Source organism: Ursus maritimus, unplaced genomic scaffold, assembly GCF_017311325.1.
Source record: "Ursus maritimus isolate PB19 unplaced genomic scaffold, ASM1731132v1 scaffold_16, whole genome shotgun sequence".
Lineage (NCBI taxonomy): Eukaryota > Metazoa > Chordata > Mammalia > Carnivora > Ursidae > Ursus > Ursus maritimus.
In genome coordinates, this window is record NW_024424008.1 from 20,207,225 (window position 1) to 20,229,345 (window position 22,121).

Consider the following 22,121-nt stretch of genomic DNA (forward strand, 5'->3'; position numbering starts at 1 on the left):
GTTCCATGATTTTAATACAAAAGAGGGAACAAGACAAATCCAGCAAAGATGTAATATTTGTATTTGCCAAGGAAGGCTTTCTTATCTGGTTGAATGTAGTCTCAAGCACTATGCCTTAAATTAGAAGGCATAGTGCCTTGATCCTTCTTCTGATGCTACGAATCACACCAATTAAACAATAGCCTGTGCCTCCCAGCTCAGAGCCTTTCACCCAAACTACCAGCACAATCTTTAGAGAATCACCATTGGCAGCTAGGCCCTAATGATATCAGCAGTTTCCATTTTCCCCTCAGGGTTTCACGTTTACTCTTTCATGCACTCAAAGCCTTCATTTCCATAGCCAAGTTGAGACAAATTTCAGTTCCTGAGGAAGTATTCATCCAGGAAGATTGGGATTTTTAAAAAGACTGTATTATATGAATTATTTTTATTTTTTTCTTTAAGATTCATTTATTTGAGAGAGAGAGCAGGGGGAGAGACAGAGAGAGAGAGAGAGAATCCCAAGCAGACTCTGTGCTGAGTATGGAGCCCAATGCGGGACTCGATTTCACGACCCTGAGATCATGACCTGAGCAGAAACCAAGAATTAGGTGCCCAACTGACTGAGCCACCCAGGTGCCCCTGTATGAATTGTTTTTATTATCGCTTTATACTGTACCATTCAGTTTATCAAACGTTCTTATATCTGTTTCTTCATCTGATGCCCACAACAAATTTGTACTGTAAGTAGGGTATTAATATCATCCCATTTCATAACCGAGGAGTATAAGGCTTCAGGAGGCTTTAGTGTTTTTTCTTTTCCATTTATTGAGCATTCTAGTCTGTTCCTGGCACCCATGTATACCATTTACAAATGCCATTGCATTTAATCTTTAAACAATCTGAGGAGGTAGGTGATTTTTTTTATCGTACAGATGAGAAAAACAAATCTTCTCTAGGTTGAAAAACTTGCATAAAAGTCCACGTTGTGAGTCGGTAGTGAACTTAAGATGCAAAGTTGGATCCTATTTAGAGTGTTTTTAAAAAGCACATTACATCAGGCTACTCATAATTGCTTAAAGACAAAGCCTTTGCCAAGCTCAAAAAGTTTCTTTGCTGACTCTGTCTTGCAATATTCCTGATAATTAAAAAAAAAAACAAACTGCTTTTGTGAATCTATAAAACAAAGCTTGCATGAAGCCAAATTGAAATTTGATGTATCTAATTTTCAGAGTTTTATGCATATTGTGTGAAATAGCTGGTTAGGGATTCAGACTGTGGTTTGCCCATAAAACTTACTTCATTTTACACATTAAAGAATTCCTAAGTGTTTGGCTGAAACCTCTTTAAAGGGTCTCCAGCCAAGCTGTACAGAAAATTGTTCAAGTCAAAACAAATGATCCCAATTCTACTGAGAGAGACAGAGAGAGGGACAATGTACCTTCATTCAATGTGTTATTAAAAATTATTCTAAAAGGTTTGATCTAAAAATTATTCTAAAAGGTTTGGCAAACTAAAGGATGAATTTTCTTTCTCTGAAGTCTTTATTTAACTCACCCAACTCAGCAAACATTTACATTAGCATTTATATACTGATAACTATGTGTCATACTCAAAGTGTTAGGGATACAGAAAAAATTATGACAACGTCTTGCCCTCATGGTGTCCACAACTGAGTTCTTAATGCTCAGTACTGGAGATGTACAAGAGATTGGTATATACATCCTCTTCTTGTGTGGAGTGCAGAAAAGATAGCAGACTTACCCTATTGTCTAGGATTCCCGGTTAAAGTTTGACTCTCGGGAATTTCATTTTTAATCTGTTTATCGCTTTCTGCTGCTCTCCATCTCTCTATGCCACACACACACACACAGACACACACACAGTAGCACAGTAGCTTGGGTCAGAAGTAAGCCAAACAACATCTGTAAATCTTTAGCAGTGGAAAATTCCATGTCACCACTTTAACACAGAGGTGGCAACCTGTAGCTTGGCAACCTGGGAGATGAGCGAAGTCAAGGGTTGCAGCGACTGGCTAGTAAATTCCACTGGCCAAAGGTCAGCTCTCTTGAAGGCAGGTGGGCATTCCGATGCCTGTATGGGAGGGAAACCAGTCTTCCGAAGTAGTCCTTAAAAACAGCACCCTTCCCAGCATGACAGCTTGAAAAGTGGCCAGAGTGAGAAAGCTCTAAGGGATCTCTAAAGCCTAGTATAATATGGCAGGACCTTTTCTGTGTCGGTCTGGCTCCGAAATCCCAGGACAACTAAGAAAAGAAGCTGAGCTCCAAGTAAATACAGTTAATTTTGTATCGTCGTTCACAAGAATTTTGACAAAGTATTGCTTCTTGCACTTGAGATATAACCTCTGATCTATGTCTGACCCTCTTACACGTATGTGATTTTGTTAAGAGCCTAGTGGAGAGAGCGCAGTAACATATTTGGGGTTTTCTTGCTTTAACACTTTATTAATCAGATTGCACTCATTATGAGGCCCACATCTTCCCCCTCTACACACGTGTATTTCAGCTTGTCAGATCAGAATGAGTCTGGTATCCACCCTCTCCAAAAAAGGTGCTATTATTGTTGTTAATTAATGGTGCTTTTAAATATCAATACTGCTTAAAATGACGAAAAGGAAGTACACAGTGTTGGATATTCAGGACAATGTTTTATACGGGCAGAGATGATTTCCCCACCTAAAAATGAGGAAACCATTATCTCTGAGAGGGTAAGGGATTTTCCCAACATCCCCGAGAGCCAAGAGTCAAATCCAGCAACTCATTCCAGGGCACGACTCTGAGACCCTTCTTGCTCTTCTCCCTCCTCCAGTAACCCCACAGTCTCACAAAGATTTACCCTGCCTCAGTTTCTCCATTATAACATGGACCTGACTATTTTGGCTTCTTCCCACCGCAGAGATACCCCATTGCCTTCTAGAAAGCCCTTGATACTACCCACAAAGAGCAGATATTTAAATGGCAGATGCTCTTTTTTTTATATTCACAACAGGAAACCAGAAAATTAAAGGCAGCAAAGTACCAGTCTGTGAACCCCTTGAGGCAAAGGTCTTTCCGGTGATTTTGGTGTCCCTAGCAATTAGCATTGCTCCTGGTATGTAAGAAACCCTGAAGGAATGTTTGCTGGATAAATGAAAGAAGTGTGTTTCCCCCAAAGACATGAAAGCCTTTATAATTGCTCACGGTATCTCATCCCTGGAGCAGTGATCAGATGTCATGCTAAAAATAGTTATAAACTGTTCCTCCTGCATCCTTCCCATGCACCCTTCCTGGACCCTGGCAACAGAGAGGGTCATGTCCAGGTAAACAATATTGTGACCCCAATAGACTACACATCATTGATATTTGCCCCAGCCCTATTGGAAGGTGCCCCAATGCTTAAACTTCCTTAGCTTATGAACCACTCAGAGCTTCTAGTTCGAGTTTGTCTATGAAAAGCATCGCTTCTCTGGCATGCAGCAGGTGGCCTCTTCAAACTACTTTCCCCATAGCGAGGAAATGGTAACTCAGCAGGAAAGCAGCCTGTGTCGCTAGGATGTGCAGAACCCCTCTTACAGCTCAATGATTTCACCAGTTGTTGTTAACGCTGCTCAGTGTCCATAATGAGCAAGTAGGAATAGGATGCTACTGTCCTTATTAGTGCCATAAGGACTGCATATGCATTTATTCTGAAGGAAGCCACCAAGGAAATAACAGCGACAACTATTGTACATTTGCAAAGTGCTTCATGTCAAATCTCATTGTGATTCTCAAAACCACTTTGTGAGAGGAAGCTCACAATTTTGCAGATGAATGAACTGAGGTTCAGAAACTTCCCAAGGCCCCGTTGGTAGCAAATGACAGGCCTAAGATTTAGAGCTGGCCTCCTAACCTAGAGTTCCTAACCCCCCTTCCTTGCTTACTGCTTCCTCTGATAACACAACTGGGGGTCAGCAGCATGAGGTTGTAACTGGAGACGGGTGCCCTCCCCACCAGTTCACTTGGAGAAGAACATGCCCATAGCTCCTTGCTGTTATTTAACACACGGGGCTCATTGTTTCCTTCTCTAAGACACAAGGCTGGCCATCTGAGCCTTCAAAATGTGAGCATTTGGGCAGCTCTAATCAATTTGGATTAATCCTACTGCATTAAACAACACCTGCCCCTCAGAGAGGCAATGCCTTCTTTTCTGTGTGAATGATAAGGTGGATTTGCATTCTGGGACTCCTCGTTCACTCTTGACAAATTGCAGAGGAAGCAAGTGTATAGCAGAGGCCCTCCTCATGTGTAGCGTGTGATGTTCACACCTTTGCCTTTCTCCATCCACGTGTCCGTGAGTAGCTCAAACCCTTGAGAAACCAATAGGCAACATGAGGCTATACCAGGGGAGGCTCTAGAGTGGACACAGGTTTCCATTTTACTTAGTACAGAAAGAGGTTCTGAATTTTGCAAGCAATGAGTAAGAGTAGGTGTTGAATTACACGTGCAAATTAACAGAAGGAATTACCAGTCATTACCAAGAGCCAACCTTTGACGTCCATATGCTCTCTTGTAATCTTCCCAGCACATCTTGACATAGAAACAATTATTATTCCCGTTCTACTTATGAGGAAATTGAGCCTAGAAAAGTCAATAACTTTCACAATGATATACAACTAGTAAGTGGCAGAGCCAAGATTCTGACCCCATCTGTATAATTCACATTTTGTACACTGTCTACTGTTATCACCCATCATGTCCAACCGAGTGAAAGCAAGTCACAGAATCCCAGTATGAATGTGTCGTCAGGAACAACCGGATTTGGATGCCCAAGAAAGGGAAATTTTTCATATATACTGGAGAGAAAGAACCAACCAGAAGTAATGTTTCTTGAAACTCCTCTAAAACATTTGCCTAGAAGTCGGTTTTCAGTGGTTTGCTTCTTGTTTTACAAGAAAACCCCAAGAAACATAAAATAGATAACTTGTAATTCTGAAAGCATTTACCAACACCTATTCCGTGCAAAGCAAGACAGAATAACGTGTTGCTGCTTTAATGCAGCTCCCCACTTCGGCATTACTATGCTTAATTTCCTTGTCCCTGTCCCATTCTGGAAGCAAACTCCTTCAGGTTCTGTCTTATTCAACACTATATGCCACGCACCTGGCACAGTCTTGAGTCTAGGGCATGAGGAACAATAGGCCTTGGGGTCTGGGGACCAGAGATGGGCGAGGCATCCCCACCTTCTGAGGAGTTTGCACTTCAGTAAAGAAGCCCAGCTTGCACATAATCAGCACAGCAGGTGAGAGGAAGGAGAGCAAGATGTCCAGAGAGGTAAGGAGGAAGCTGAGAACGCCTTAGGTTCCAAAGGACGATTGAGGTGTTATACCAGATGTGACGATATGAGGGAAATAAATTGGCCTCACAGAGATCCAAGGTCGACTCAGTGACGTTGGTGAAGTTAGTTAACCTCCCTGCACTTGTTTCCTCATCTCTAAAACAGAACACCTACCCCAGAGCTTTGTTAGGAGAAATAATATAATATTTCAGTAACGCAGCACAGATACTAGCCCATTACAGGTGCTTGGAAAACATGAATTCCCCTTTAGGTGATATAGAGATTAGGGCACTTTCAAATCTCACATGAATGTTCACCCGAGTGTTGGGAATTTGACTGAAAAATGTATGAAAAAGGAAAGCAGAGATGTGACTAAAACCTTCGGGGAAAGGAGCAGGGATTGATTAAGAGTGAAGGGACGTGGTGGTGTTAGATTTTGTTTCGTTGAGAAGTGTAGTTTTCAGTACTATTATAAAACATAAAGAAGACTTAGAGTCCACAGTTTAGATGCCTGCTTTCTTATTTATTTCTAGAGCATTTCTAACCATAAACTCATTCGTCTTTGAGAAGCTGGAGCCAGAGCCCCTCTTCTCTCTCTGTCTCTGTGTCTGTCTGTCTCTCTCGCACATACACATAACATTTATATTTGTGAATCCAGATTTTATTGCTTCTGCGCTGATGAAATTACTTGTACTTAAGTTTTATTTTCTAAAAAGGAGCAAAGACGTGTACCCAGCTGGCTCAGTGGGTAGAGCATACAACTCTTGATATAGAGTTTCATAAGTTCAAGGGTGGAGCCTACTTTAAAAAGTAATAATAAAATAAAAAATAAAGGGGTGCCTGGGTGGCTCAGTCGGTTAGGCTTCTGACTCTTGGTTTTGGCTCAGGTCATGATCTCATGGGTTGTGGGATCGAGCCCCCCATAGGGCTCTGCACTCAGTGGGGAGTCTGCTTGAGATTCTCTCCCTCTGCCCCTCTCCCCCAGCTTGTGCTCTCTCTCTCTCTAAAAAAAATGGATAAATAAATTTAAAAAAAAGACAAGAGTAAAGAGATGGGTAAGCACATTTAAACAAAGGATTTGTGATTAACATGACTGTCAAAAGTGGAGAAATTGAGGGCTGGATGTATTCCAGTTAGGACAAATGCAGTGTAACACAACACTTCCCTGTCCACAGTGGGGAGTGTAAACACTGTAGAATGTGGTGTAAAACCAACATTTCAAAAGCAAGGCAGAAAACATCTGGGGGATCTAATGAGCCATACAATAAGGAGAACACAGTTTACTATTAAAGCAAGTAGCCTGTTGTGACATATAGAGTGTGACAGCCAGAAGAGCCTTCCAAAGTGCTGATGAGCCTCAGGTTAAGTGTCTTCTAGAGAAGTGTTTCCAACGTATGACATGCCTGTGACGGGGAGAGCACAGAGATCAGCTGAAGAACAATAAAAATATCAATGGCATCTGGGAGTGGCTGTGATTAGACAGGAATAAAACCTTGAAATTACAGAGATGATTTAGACTTAAAAAAAGAAGTCCCACAGGAGAAGTGTGTTGTCCTTCTTCATTAAAAGAAACCTTAACATTGAAAGTGGGCAATTTCAGCACCTGTAGGCATTTTATTATAACTGAATGCATTTGATGATTCTGCTCACTTCCTCATTCATGATTCATTCAGAAAATGTTTGTTGAACCCCTATTATTTAAATGCCTCCTGCATACCAGACACTGTGTTAGTTACAGAGAACCCCAAGGAGAGTGAGTTGGGGCTCCTGTTCTCAGAGAGCCCAATCTAATGGGGAAAATGGGCAACTGCACACATCACTGCAATTTGGTGTGATAAGTACAAAAATAGCCAAGTGGTCAAACGGGGTTGGGGACTGGCACTGAATTAAGACGCTTAAGTAGCGGGGAGGAGGTGGGATTCTAGGTTTTTATCACAGTAGCATGGTCATCAGAGTGTAAGGGAGGGAGTTCTGGGAACAGATGGGGGATTTACTTGTTCTCGGGGAGATGCCTGGTATTTAGGAAGTGGCAATGTGAAGCATGATCAGAAGACACTAAGAGATCCTGCTTTGTGTCCCAGGCCAGATTATCTTCTTCTCTGAGAAATGCTAATGGGGGCTGCATGACATCTGTGCAAAGCTCTGACCAGTACCTGCACTACAGCACTCTACTTACCTGCCCATACATGTGCTCACGTAGCCTGAGATCCTGTTTATAACAGCAAAAAGCTGGATGGGTCTATCTTCTTCTATACTTCTCTGCAACTGTTAAATAAATTACAGTCTTAATCATGTGATGCCATTAAGGGCATTAAGAAATATATCTACATATTTGGGAGAAGGCAGGAAAAGATCCAAGTTACACAGTTAAGAAGGGAGAAAATGACATTAGCGTAATATATATTTATGATCTCATATGTATGTGGGTATGTGTGTGTGTATATATATGACATGAGTTGATAAATGTCTGTGCAAGTCCAGCACACAACATGTATCTCTAGAGAAAGGTATGGCAAAGGACAGCAATGAGAGGGAAGGAAGAAGTTTTTATTCTGTGTTTTTCCATATAGTTCAAATATCGACAACATCCATGAACTTCATTTTGTGATTTAAGGAAGAAATAATTGCCCACGAAGCACTAAGCACAGTGTCGGCCATGTGATGCCAATAAATATTAATTGACTCCTAGGATGACAAGAAAATATGACTTGCCCCAAATGATTTAAATCTGCATACAGTGTCATATTGATTGTTATAAATGAATGTTTTCTCTGTCAAAAGGGATTGAAATAAATTTCATAAATTATGATCAATAGATTTTAGGTTAAATATTTAATAATAATATATTTAACTATATTATTAACTATATTATTAACTATATATTAACTATATTATATTATTATATTATAATAATATAATTAACTATATAATATATTTAATTATATTATTAAATAATATATTTAATAAATAAATATTTAATAATATTTAATCTTTTAGGATTTAATTATTAAAAGCTAAGTTTTGAAGAGGAAGCCTTCCAAATCTAGATTACATAAGACTTTGTTTAAGCACCAGAAATTTTTAGTCAATTTTGATGGTTTTATCTTTAGTGTACTAAACTTTAAAAATATTTAATATTCATAGGTCATTATCCAGTTATCTACTTATCACTGAAAACCAAGTTCAGGTCTTCTCTTTTATGATATTCCAACCCGTAATAACCAACAGATAGTCAGTAAATTGAATTTAAATTTAATTTTGTGGAACTTTTCATTACAAAGAATTTGAAACACTGTAAGTAGATAATCTTTTATTATGTTCATTTAGTCATCCTTGTTTTTATGAAAAGTTATGAATAAATTAAATTGAAAATAAAATTGTTTTTTGAAATGTACTGAGGAAATACTTTATGATGAATTTCTATAAAAGGATAATTTATAATTTGAATTAGCATTTTAAAAATTCTTTATGGTGAGTTTCTTTGTAATTAAAAGAACCATTTGTAATTTGAACTAGCATTTTCACATTTATCTTGTGAGTAAATTGGCCTTCTCACCTACTGGATTTTGCTAAAGCAAGACACTCTATGCCAAGGAGAGATATAACAAATTGTGATCAGAAATATAAAAACTTCAAAAGCTTTTCCTTTTTACATGCTGATTGTGTTAATAAGTATCTTAAAACCTATTTGAGCTGTCTTCATTTCTATTGGATTAACATATGGAAAAATATGTCTCCTATGAAGAAGTAGTATGAGATATACCTGTATTTTCTTGATTTTTATTAGACCCATATGTTTGAATGTTTCTAAAATATATTTACTCCCATTTCCAGTGCCATTCTCCTAGAAGTTCATTTGAATATGTAACACATCTTAGAATTGATGAAGTTTGACATATGGAGTTTTTATATTAGAGTTATAAAGCAAAATTGAGGTATGATCCCAAATGATCAGCTTCTAGCAACCCTCTAGCAGAGAAAAAACTCAAATTAAAAGGCAATTCTTTTACACAATTCATCACCAAACACTTGGTTCTCTGATCTGTCAGGCTGAAAGTTAACTGTAGACTCAACCTTCCCTCACAATAACATTGCTAATTTCTTGGATATTTGTTTTGTTTGTGGATCTTGGTGGGGTTTTTTGTTTGTTTTTTTGGGGGGGTTGCCCTCTTTTCTAAATTAAAGTTTTCATTTTGAGATCATTGTTGATTCATACGCAGTTACAATAAATAATAAGGAAGATCCATGTACCTTTTTACTCATAGTTCCCCCCAATGGTAACATTTTATAAAACTATAGCACATTACCGGGGCGCCTGGGTGGCACAGCGGTTAAGCGTCTGCCTTCGGCTCAGGGCGTGATCCCAGCGTTATGGGATCGAGCCCCACATCAGGCTCCTCCGCTAGGAGCCTGCTTCTTCCTCTCCCACTCCCCCTGCTTGTGTTCCCTCTCTCGCTGGCTGTCTCTATCTGTGTTAAATAAATAAATAAAATCTTAAAAAAAAAAAAAAAAAAACTACAGCACATTACCATAGCCAGGATATTGACCTTGACTAATCCATCAATCTAATTCCAATTTTCCCAGTTTTACTTGTACTCGTTTGTGGGAGTGTATGTGAGTGTAGTTAGTTGTAGATCATTTTTTCACATGTGCAGTTACCTTTATCCATTACCACAGTCAAGACAGCACATTTTCATCACCGCAAGAATGCCCCATGCTGCCCATTTATAATCTCACATACCTCCTCCCCCATGGACTTTTCACATGTTGGGGATTTGATGGCAGTACATTTTCTAGTTACATTTGGGGAAGTAACTGATTTGTCCTTTTCCTTTTGTGAATGTCTGTAAATATTATTGATTTATTAAGCAACTGATCCCTCCGTGTTCACTATTGTGAGTTGTGCATCTCCCTGATGTTTGACAAAGGAACCAACATCAGGGACAAGTAGCCACCTAATCTGTGCACCATTTCTCCTTCTCTGAAGGCACAGGACCAAATCTACCATCTTTGTTTCCTTTCCCAGATTACGCTCGATTTGAGGCCAAAATCCATGACCTACGTGAGCAGATGATGAACCACAGCATGAGCTCCGGGTCCGGGTCCCTGCGAACCAATCAGAAACGCTCCCTCTATGTCAGGTAGGCAACGGAGCATTTCTTACTGTGAGCTGCACTTTGTGAGCAACCCAGCTTGGGGAGATAAAAGCAACACCTTGTAGCTATGGAACACGTGTTCTTATTAACCCAGGCTCATCAATACAGCACCAAAAGACGTCAAGTTTAACCACTTTGAAGACATTTTTGAAATGTTATTACATTAAATTAGTTAAGAGCCCTGCTTTTAACAAGTTACTCTTTGAGAATGTTATGAGCTAGGGTCGAGTTCTTAGCACAGGTTGCAGTAAAAATAATGAAAAGAAACATTTTCATTCCTGATCATCTTAAATTAAATATATGGACCAAAACCTTAGACATTTTCTTACCATCAGTATAGGAAGAAAATATTCTTGTATCACCTCTTGATCTGCCTGATATATATTGCATGAACTTTGGTGTGTTGATTGAAAATCAAAAGCACTCTGCTAAAGAGGTACATGCTTCTTCCCAACAAGTTTTGGTGGAAAAACTGTCTTCCATGGTATCTCGTGACCAGTTCTTTCTCAGACTATGAAAGTTACCTGTTTCTTGCCTAACAAAACTCATTAATTTACCAGAAAAAAAAAAAAAAGACTGATAGAGCTTGAAATGCATTCCAGTCTTTCATCCCTGTAGTTAACTCTTGAGTAAGGTCCATCATCACTGAACTACAACGTGCATCTCTTCTTCGTGCAAGCCTCCTAGATTCCTTCCAAAATATAGTTCATCAGTGCTGACTGTACTTTTTAAAATGATATAAGTATTAACCAAAGGGGGGGAAGTGATACCTAATACATTGTCAGAATGAATCTATGGGCCAATGGAGAAGCCATGCCCATCCTCACTGCATTCTCCTCTCCTCACTTGGCCCCAGAATCTGGTCTGACTCCCACCTAAGGTTATATCCTCCTCAGCTGAAATTTCACTGTCTTTTCCTTGCATGAAGTGTGTGTTATGGATACTAAATCATATATTTGAATTGACATGTTCAGTTATTCCACTTTGGCTGTGAAGTTATCTTCAGTGTGTATCAGGTAGACACAACAGGGCCAAGAAGGGAGCAGGATTCCAGATGGTGGCACGTTCTCGAGGGCCTTGATTTGCTTGCCCCTGGGACAAGCATAGAGTCCCTCCTTATTCCAGGGAGTTCCAATACTTCAGAAGCCCCAATATTGAAAATAAAAACAGGGTAAAACAAAACAAAACTATTTTTGACTACTAATGTTCCAAATTTGACTAACTGAATTTCACAAGATTATTTTAATATACTCCAGTGTAATCCACAACAGGAACTATTAAGAACCACCCTGGAATGTGTCTTGTAGTGAAGTCACAGATGTGATGGAAAGTGGTTATTTCTTTTCTCCTTATTGGCTTTATGTTGCTGGTCTTTGTGATGCAAAATATGTTAAATTTTGAGATGTTATGGTCTTGGGTAGCAAATTGGAAAAAGCCAATTGGGTTAATAGGATAGGAAAAAATCAGTTAATGCAAATGAAATGGATATATAGAATAACACTGGAAGGAAAAATTACCGTATTGTTGGTATCTTGTTAAAAAAATAGAATGCATAAAAATGTTAATGTGCTAAAAGAACTTTGGTGAAAATATACTGGCAGTAGTTTGGTCTTTTGAATTAAGTTGTGGAAGATTAAGAAGATTAAATGGAGTGATATAGTGATACAATGTAAAACTGATAGACTTATTTGAAAAAGCAGTATTAATCAGACCCAAAACTTTATTCTCTAAAATGATAAATAAAAATATGACATACAAAAGAGATCAATACTTAAGGTAATAAAGAATGTTATCTTGTACCACATGCTAATAGTTAGAAATGGAATTGAAAAGAGGAACCTCTTTTAAATGACACTCAAAAATAGCTGACACTTTGTGGGAAATTCTCCAAATGATCTCTCTACTGTACAAATATGGTATTTGGTTTCCAAATGTATAATTATTAATACTTATTTAGTACCTAGAGGGTTGACCTGAGCATCTAAAGGACTCTTAGAGGCATAAAATTGGAAGAGATAAGGGCCATGCATAGAGTAAAATCAGAGGGAAAGAACTTACGAGACACCCCCCCAATCCTGCGCCCCAGCCTTGTTGTCATAGGATGTGGTAAAACTGACAATCCCTACCCCAACAACAGCAATGAAAAGGCAATCAGATGGAATGAACTAGCAAGGCCTAAGGGGAATTCTTACTAAAAATGATCCAACAATTTTGTACTTTTGTCCCCGCCCCCTTTATTTTTTATAGAGGGGGGTGGGTTACACCAAATTGGGCTATAAGATTTTCATAGAGATGCTTACTTTATCTACAGCACTTGAATAGGGCTGGTGCCAGTTGGTTGTACTTATTTTAGAAAGTCAACTAAGTTGCTCTCTCAAAATAAATTAGTAGCAGGATTTCTCTGATTATATAAATATCAGATGATGAGCATGTTTCTTTAATCTGAAACTGACATCCTGGAATATTATTCTACTTAGCTTTATGTAAGTCTAGGGCCGGAAGGAATCTTAACTATCACCAGGTCCACTGTTTAATTGACAGGACAGGAAACTGAGGCCCCAGGAGGGGAGAGATCTGCCACAGATCTTTGGTGGCAGAGTCAGATCTTCTACCTCCCTTCTCCCTCCGCCTCCCAAGGGCTCAGCTTCTGTGGTATCAGCTGTTGAATGCACTTGAGCTTTGATTCCCAATCTGCTTCTGGCAGCACAGCCCCCAACTCTTAGATGAGGGAATAGGTTAGCCGAGAGGAGAAACTCCAATATAAACCCTTTGGGATTTTTACACAGGATAAACTGCACTACAGGACATATGGGATTTCTTTAGTTTTATTGGTATTTTTCCATGAAGCCAAAACCTAAACCAGAAAGCTAACAGCCTCTCTTTGTTCTGTGATAAACAATTTAGCTGACTTATAGGGTATTTGTCTGCACCACAACACCACCCCTTCCCCGTACACACACACAAACGCACGCATAGACACGCATACTCACACACACACACACACACACACACACACACACACACACACACACACTCCCAAACCTAGCCGTGCCCTGGCTGTGTCTGAGAGGCTGCGTCTTCTCAGGATGGTGCATGAGCTGGCCTCATTCCCTTACTAGAAATAATCCTCCCAGGTGATAGCAATTTGTTTGCCTGAAAGTGTTGAAAGGAGGAAGGGTGAATTAGCACATCTGAGCCAGGCAGTGTTTTAAGCTTGAGCCAACCCTCTCTATTTTCCAATCTACTTGTAATTATTTTCCTTCTTTGAATCTTTTGTGTGAGGTGCCCACAGTGCTTCGGTAGTGCTATACAAATGGAGTTGATTGCTGCTTGTGATAACACTGTACCTGTTCTATGTGAATGCTTTGGATATATTTGATTTACTGGGCTATTTGTATTGTGTATTTCCTGCATTGTGAAACATATAGCTGTAGAACCTTTAAAGCAAATAAAATGTAAAAAATTTGAATAAAATCTTTTTCAAAAAGCTCCACAAGTGCATTATGAATTCTTCAGACGTAGATGCACTTGGGCTCCCGAGCCACTGGAATACGGATTTGTTGCACATGTTTCGAGGCTCTCTGTGTGGGCAGATTGAGCTCTCCCTGCCTCTAAAATATGCACTGTCTTACCTACCAGCTGGCAAACGCATCCCTGTGACAGAGAACAAGGCTTTTCCTGCTACTAATAGGAATGGACCTTTATATCCAAATGCTACTAAGAAAGGTCAGAGATGTAGGTGATTGAAATCACATACAAGTGCAAACAGCGAAGGAAAGCTCCTTCCTTAAGATGAAGGAGAGCAAGAGCACCCAGGACTTGGAGAATGGGGAGAGGAGGAAAGAAAAGCAGCTAAGTCCACCAATGGGGAGTAAAAGGTGACAGGAAAGAGTGAAGCCTGGCCCATGTTCATTTGTTTATCAAAGGTATCCATTTTGAGGGTTCAAGTGAATAACCTCTCTGTCTGAATTTGGGTTTAAAAGTCATTTGCTTTGATTTATTTGTGCCTTCATCAAGCTGTTTTTGAGTGTATATTTTGTGCCAAGACCTATAACGGACACTGAGGACTCAGCCGTAAAAGTCACGTTTCCTGTCCACAAGACTCTCTCATCCCGTGGGAGAAACAGATGAGAGGAAGACAATCACAGTGCAGCGTGGTGTGAAAAATTTGTCCTAGAAAGGCCTGGAACCTTTATTGCTTCAGTATGCAAAGATATCCGAATTGGTCTTTAAAGATCTTATGTTAACTTACAAGTTTTCAAGTCTTTTTACTCAAAATAAGGAAAACATTCTATTTGTCTCTCCTTGAATAAAAGAAATGAAGGCCACAACTCATTAACTTGATTTAATAACTCACTAATGGGTCATGATATACAGCTTGCGGTTAAAATAAACAAGAAGGAGTGCTCCAGGCCGATGACACTATATGCCAGCAGGAGACCACACCTTCACTGCATTACATGTAGCAAATCTCTGGGCTGCTGTTCCAACCATTTTGTTACAGATGAGGAAGTGGAAGTGAAGGAAAATATTTGTCAGGCACCTTCTCTGGGTCAGCCGTTGTACCAGTGGTGTTTTACGTCTGTTTTCCCATATGATTCTCCCAACATCTTGAAGAGTTGAGGACTGTTTCTGCCATTTTACAGATGAAAAAACTGAGATTCACAGAAGTTAAATAATGTCACAAAGATCACAGAGTTAGATTGGATGTGAGCATAGACATTCACGGCTTGTGTGTGAGGCAGTGGAGAACAGTGGGGCACAGTTGCTGGATTCTGCCAGACAAAATTTGAATCTTGGTTCTGCCACTTACTAACTCAAGTGATTTTGGACAAGTCAGTCTCTCTGGCCTTGGTTTCTTTATCTGTGAAATGTGAAGAGTAATAGGATACCATAAAGTAGTCATGAGGACTAAATAAAATAGTGAATTTAAGTACCTGTCACACAGGAAACAATTAATTGGTGGTATTTATCATATATTATAAAGGCAACCTTTCCCCTGCAGAACAGAGAGACCATAGAATTGGCCCTGAACAAACTCCTGATTTCTCAGCAGAGGGATGAGACACCCTTGTCCCTTTGCTTTCCTTCAGCAAGGGAAGGAGGACAGACTTCCTGGTGCCATTTTACATTTTGGCTAATCTAGACCCCATGAAGACTGAAGGGAACCCCAGGATTGCAGGCTCCAGAATGCCCAGCTCTGTCAACTCACCAGACATCTCTCATACCCCACGAGAGTCACCCAGACACAGAATGTGCAAAGTATTCAGCTGGAGCCACAGATAGAAAGGGTCACTGTGCTTACAGCTGGCCCCTTCAGTTTGTCCTCGGTATCCCTAGCCCACGATTCTTCCACTTCTCCTCTGCATTCTTCACCCCCTCCAAACCCTTTGATCACCTTTTGCTGTTTCCCAAGACAGCTTTTGCTTCAAAGGCTATAATATGACAGATGCTCTTAGGTCTGCCTCCTGCCCCATTGTTTAACATAAGGCTATCATACATTGATTCCTCAGTGCACTGATTCTTACATTCAGTAAACATGGTTTCCATACTTTCCTACAGTGCACCAGTCTATGTAGATGCTAAGGATGTGGACATGAATAAGAACACACACCTTCTTCCCTCAGGATTCTCATAGTCCGTGTCTGTAGGCCATTCAAATAGTGGGCAGATCATTACTTCCTGTTACCACGTGTGTTATATGCCTTGCAGTTATTATCCTTTTTTAATCTTTGCAATACGCCTGCTAGGCTTCCTACAGTGACACCTGCCCAGAAGACCACTGGTGTTTAAAACTCATCCGTTAAAATACTGATCACTCTAGTCTTTATTAAGTTTTCATGGTAAAGACCCTGGAAATGGAAACTCCATTCAATACTGGACTTGCAGATTCCAGTTAATGTTTTCATTTTGTTATACCTTAGTGCTGTGTGCCACAGTGCTTGGCACAAAGAAGTTTCCTTAGTAAATATTTGTTGAATGAATTAGTTCCTAGGCTCTCTTTCCTAGATAGATGTGAAAGAAAAAAAAATAGAATAGAAGCCAAGATCTTTGAACAAACAGTCCTATGCAAGTTTAATACCAACTGGGCTGCCACAAGTCCATGGAGTCTGGTTGTGTCCTGAGAACACAGGCCTTACCTACTGGTGCTGGGATTTCCAGGAAACATCTGGCACTGGCAGGGCCTTTCAGGCTGCTCCATTGGCCTGCTGAAATTCAATAATAGATTTGGACAAGCACACACAACCAGTACCCTCTTAGTGAGAGGACTTGGGGTAGGAGCAGGGCCCACGGTGAACCTCATCCTGTGTCTCATTCTCAACACCCTTAGTCTTCCTATTGGAAGTTATATCGAAGGTGATCTTGAGAAAACAAATTCCACTCAGGATTCTTTATCCTGATGGGTTTTGGTTCAAGGGGAACAATGTTCTCGCCTGACTGATTTTGTTGGGAGGGGATAGTTACATCATCATATAAGTAAGAGACTCTGGTCTTTGTTTTTTTCTTTAAACAGTCTCATACCCTTCCACGCAGTGTTCTGCTGGTCAGTAACCTGGGGGTGGTAAGGAAGAATGGCAAATGGAGCCTGTCAGGGGACTTCACGCCAGTGTGAAGCTGCTTCTAACTTCATGTGACTGCGGATTTCTCAAGGACATTTAAGACAAAGCCATGAAATCTGTGGACTTACTACAAATCAGATTTTTATCTTCCTTCCCTCCAAACTTGGACCCAGCATGCTCGCAGTAGCTGTCCCCAGAGGACATATTACACTCATCTGTGTGTACCCCCTGCCCAGTACTAGCACAGGGCTGGCCGACAGTGGCATTTGTATTACTTCTCATTCATTCACTCATATATTCTTATTTAGCAAAATAATCATTTATTCATTCACAGATATGCTGTATTGCAGCAAAAAAGGAAGTCTAAACTGCTTGGACTCAGATTCTTACCTCTCTTAGAATCTTACTGAGAGAGATATGACCAAGTATATGAAACAGTTGAACAGGATAAAGCAGAAAGTCTGGAGAAAGTCTAGACTTGGGAAACCAGAAGAGGTCTGGAGAAGGTACAGCAGTATCTGGGTGGCCTGCATATGCCATACTGAAGGGCAAGAGCTTATGTGCCCAGACTTCACTCCTGACTTCCCTTAAGCCTTAAAACCGTGCTGTGCCGGATATGATTACTATCACCATTCTACAGAAGAGTAGCAGTGTAGAAGACCAAAGAGGCTTAAAAAACCATTTACACAAGGTGCTATGTGGCTATATTCTTTACCCAGATATAACTCTCTATGAAGCCCACGCTCGTTGTCCTTCCATACAGTAAAGATGAAGTTGACCCTATAGGGACACAAGTTAAATTCATATCGATTGACTTTCTGTTTGGTTTACACTTTATACTAACTTCCTTCAGCTCCTGGTCCAGACTTCAAAGTTTATCGATTGCTAAAACTGAATTCTCATTTGTAAAATGTACATAATACCTAGTTCACAGGCTTGTTGTTAGGATTAAGTTAAACTAAGTCTATGAAAGCGTCTGCCAGATGGGACTCATTAGGGGCAGGGGAGGTCCTGCTACCCTGTAAGTGCTCAGAACCACCTCCAAGCTGGTACCTCCTTGGAAGCAGACTAGAATTTGACTCTTCATTTATACTTTGAGACTCATTAGCATTATGCTCACTCTCTCAGGCATTTGCATTTTTAATTGCATCCTTAATTGTGGAATAAAAGGCTTTGTCTTCAGGCAGCTAATTTTATGCCAGAAATAGAAAGGAGGAGGAGTCACTGGGGATCTGGGGGAGTTTTCTCCTTCTCTTGAAATCACAGCTTGGCCCTGATTTTAAAAGGTTTTTAATTTTTAGATTTCTATAGAAAGAAGGACAAAAGATCCATGGGTGGCCCTTCCATTGACCATTATGCCAAAACTTAGAATCTTTTTTTCCTCACCTCTATGCCAAGATCTAGAATCTAGGTATCATTTTTATTAATGGTGCACCCTAATTCATTCACTCACTCACTCATTCATCCAGAAACCCTTTGTTGAGCCATAACCATCTCATACTGCACTGTGCTCTGTGGATAACTTACATTCAGCTCTTTCTCTTGGTCACTCATGTTTCTGGTATCCTTATATTTTTCTATCTATTTTTCTTTTAGATGGAGAAAATCCTCAAGTAATTTTTTCAGGAAGGACCTGGGTATTAAATTTTAGAGGTTTCGTCTGTGCATTGAGTATAAATTTCATTTTATATTCCTGGTTTACAAGCAACATAAGTTATTATTGTTTCTGTTAGTCTGTTTGGGCTGCTATAACAAAATCCACAGCCTGAGTGACTTATAAACAAGAGAAGTTTATTTCTTATAGTTCTGGAGGTTGGGGAGCCCAAGATCAAGGCACTGGCTACAACTGTCCTACAACAATCCAGACAGCTTTAACCAGAAAAGAGAGCAGAACACTAAAAGGTGGGACACAGAATGCTCACAGGAGGGACAGGTGACAAGTGAGGACACGGAAGAATTGAGGGAAACTTACCCGAAATCTTGAGGCTCGGTTAGGAGCAAAGGAATAGACTCAAGCTATTTGTTCTAATCTCAGTGCCTGATACGTTATAGGAATTCTGTAAATACTTGTTGAATGAACTTTTTGAGTGGCAGTTGAAGATGGTGATTAACAGAACAAGAGATTAGGAAAACCATCAACAACTCAGTGCTGGTTGATGAGCACCTGCCCTCTGTGTTCCTCTGAACCACGTAAACTTGTCTCTTCAATCCTTCACACGCTCTCTGCTTCCTGCCTGTTGACACCCCAGTCCCCTCCACTGGACTGGAGGGGGAGCAGCTCTGTCGGATGGAGATTTGCTTGGTTACAGCATAATCTGGCATATGGTAACTGCTGACTCAATCCAGTGAATGAATTATGGATGTCACAAAATTGGAGAGCATTTAACTTCAATTAAAATTTTACTTGATTACCTCATGGCTTGCAGGTGGTTCCCTGGCTAACAAAGGTCTTTGTGCCTTCTTGATCATATGAGTAAGCAGCCCTGTTAAATAGTGATAATCATCTCAGACTATGTTGGGTGTTTTTTAACCATTTAGCCAAACAAATGCCATATTTAATATGGATTAGACTTCAAATTCATTTTCCTTTTTATTATAAATCAATAATAACTAACAATAACAAACATTGGCAAATGATTTTAATCATAATCATAATAAATAACAAATTATAATTGCATCATACTCTAGGCCAAGCAGTTTGCTAAGCACCTTATGTGGATTATTTTATTTAATTCTCAGAAAAACCCTATGAAATAGGTGCTGTTTTTTTATTCCCATTGTAAAGAAGAGAAAGTGGAGGCTAGGTTTAAAGTTTAACCGCAAGAGGCTACTATGGGGCTAGAATCTAAGCATGTTGTCTTATGCCCCTACCTACGGTGCCATGTGGCTTTCTGGAAGGACTGTCATAGATTTGATTTGCTTTGATACAGTATGTCTGTTAAGTAGATACTGTTTTCCCACAGTTTTCTTCAGCTAAGGAATCTGAGGCTCAGAATGTTAAGCTCTCTACCGTTTTCTCCAAGGATAGAATAGCACCAGGACTTTGCCTCAGTGCACCTGCTTTAAAGGTGTGTAAACATGCATCTCACACGTATCTTTCTCTAGTGTTTGCCTTGTGTTTCATTTATTGCCATGTTTTTATAGAACTACTTATGCATTATGAAATGTTGTACAGGCAGTTGAATAACCTCGTCACCTTAGATCCCATACCCTAGTTTGAGGATACCCAGAGCATGTGGATTTGTGATTAAATTGAGTGAGCCCACACTGAGGTATGGCCATTACAACTGGATGCACAAGGTCCCTGCCCCTCTTTGGCTAAGACAAATTCTACAGGCTGCATAGCACATCAAGGAACACAACTGACGTGCCTGTCCCACACAGTGCCCCACATGTGGGGGGACCTGCAGACTGATAGCCCTATCAGCCCTACCAATTTGCGGGGCTCAGTGCAAAATGAAAAGGTGCAGCTTCTTGTTCAAAAATTAAGACTATCAAGATGGTGAGACCAGAGCGTAATACTCCAGTGCAGGACCCTGTGCTACCACACAGGTCCCACGCCTAGGAAGCCAGTCCTGCTGACACCTGGTTTAGGACATTTGGCTCAAAGCTGAAAGCACATGTGTTTTTCTTAGTAAAGTGTGCAGTACATGGAAGAACTATGAAGTCAGCATTGAGAACGTTTTCGAGGATCCAAGTTTTGTCTTTTACCTGCAAGAGTACTTTATATAAATTATCTCAATGCTTAATTTTATGATCTGTAGAAACACTCTGTGCCAGCCCTCTTAATACGTGAGAAACTTTAAATTCCCACTTGCTCTGAGCTTTCAACAGCGCACTTTGAGTCATCTCCCTCCGCTGAAGTAAATCTTCCAAAAGCTAAGTAGTGTCATTATTTCACATTTATTTAGCACCAGCAGTACATTTTCGTCTTCCCATTCTGCAAGTTTCTGCCCCCTTCCTTTGTTCCTCAGGCCAAAATTTTTAAGAAAATGCACAGAAGTTTCTCAGAGGACTTTGGAAATCCCTGGAATCTGTGGGTATTATTGGTGTCCTTCCAGGTGTCATTTTCTAAATGCAAAATGTAGGACTTACAGATTTCCCTGACCAGCAACATTAGAATTAAAAAAAAAAATTGAGTACCTGACATGGGATTGACAACCTGATTTCACCAAGTAAGAATTTTAAAAATAATAAACACATATACAGATTATCATGTATATTTTTTAAGTTTATTGCTCTTTATTTTTGCCATCATTATATATGAGAGAGGGCACTTTAATTCCCAAAGAAAAATAAGAACATAATTGGAGTATCAGGAAAAGTATTCTAAATTTTAAAATTTATATTTTTAAAACCTCGCTAGACGAATCTCCATATTTCCCCTGTCCACATAATCCTATCTCATCGCTGAAAAAATTAAGGTGAACGTGATGGCCGCATTGTTTAATTCTTAATCCTGGATCTTTTGGTCCAATCTAAATGATTCAAAAATGCTTGGGATGCATTTTTTACCTCTGTTTTTTCTTGAGAAAGAATATTATCTTTTAGATTGGCTTTTTCCTCATGTGTCTTCTTTATCTTTTATACAATTTTCTCAATAAGTAGGAAGCCCAAATCCATGCTTTTATTAAAAGGTCAGAAGGAATTTCCCATCATCAAAGTTACCTTTCATTATTTTTTAAATTGTACTTTCATTTATTGACATTTATGTCATTCTTTCTTCATTTTAAAAGTAGACTCTTTTTAAAAGTATCACTGTAATTATAGTATCTTCCATTGTATTTTAAAACATTTTTAGGCTGTTATTATTTCAGGCCAGATTGCTTGTTTCATGTGCCATCTCCACTTTAATTTTCCTAAAAATACAGATTTGGCCTCTCAGATGTGGGATCCCACACTTTTTTTAAAAAATCTGATTCTGTGGGTAAAATACTGAGAAAATGTGATGCTAACTGAATAGAACTTTACAATAAACAGGATATTTGGTAGCTGCTAGTGACCTCTATTTAAAAATACAAATTCTCATGTAAATTAACTTTGTAGTTAGTTCCTACTCTCCAGACATAGCTCTTAAACCAGTTCCAGTGGCTTCTGAACTGTTTCACCCCTG

The 22,121-nt window shown here is 39.6% G+C and overlaps 1 protein-coding gene across 9 annotated transcripts in view; it reads left to right on the forward strand.

Moving 5' to 3' along the window:
• Nucleotides 1-22,121, forward strand: part of DLG2 (discs large MAGUK scaffold protein 2) — a 1,159,208-nt gene that overhangs the window by 1,005,502 nt on the left and 131,585 nt on the right. For all 9 annotated transcript variants that reach the window (XM_040630955.1, XM_040630959.1, XM_008704379.2 and 6 more), the window contains one exon: nucleotides 10,319-10,433. In XM_040630955.1, the coding sequence (XP_040486889.1) occupies nucleotides 10,319-10,433 (115 nt within the window). The remainder of the gene's footprint in view (nucleotides 1-10,318; nucleotides 10,434-22,121) is intronic.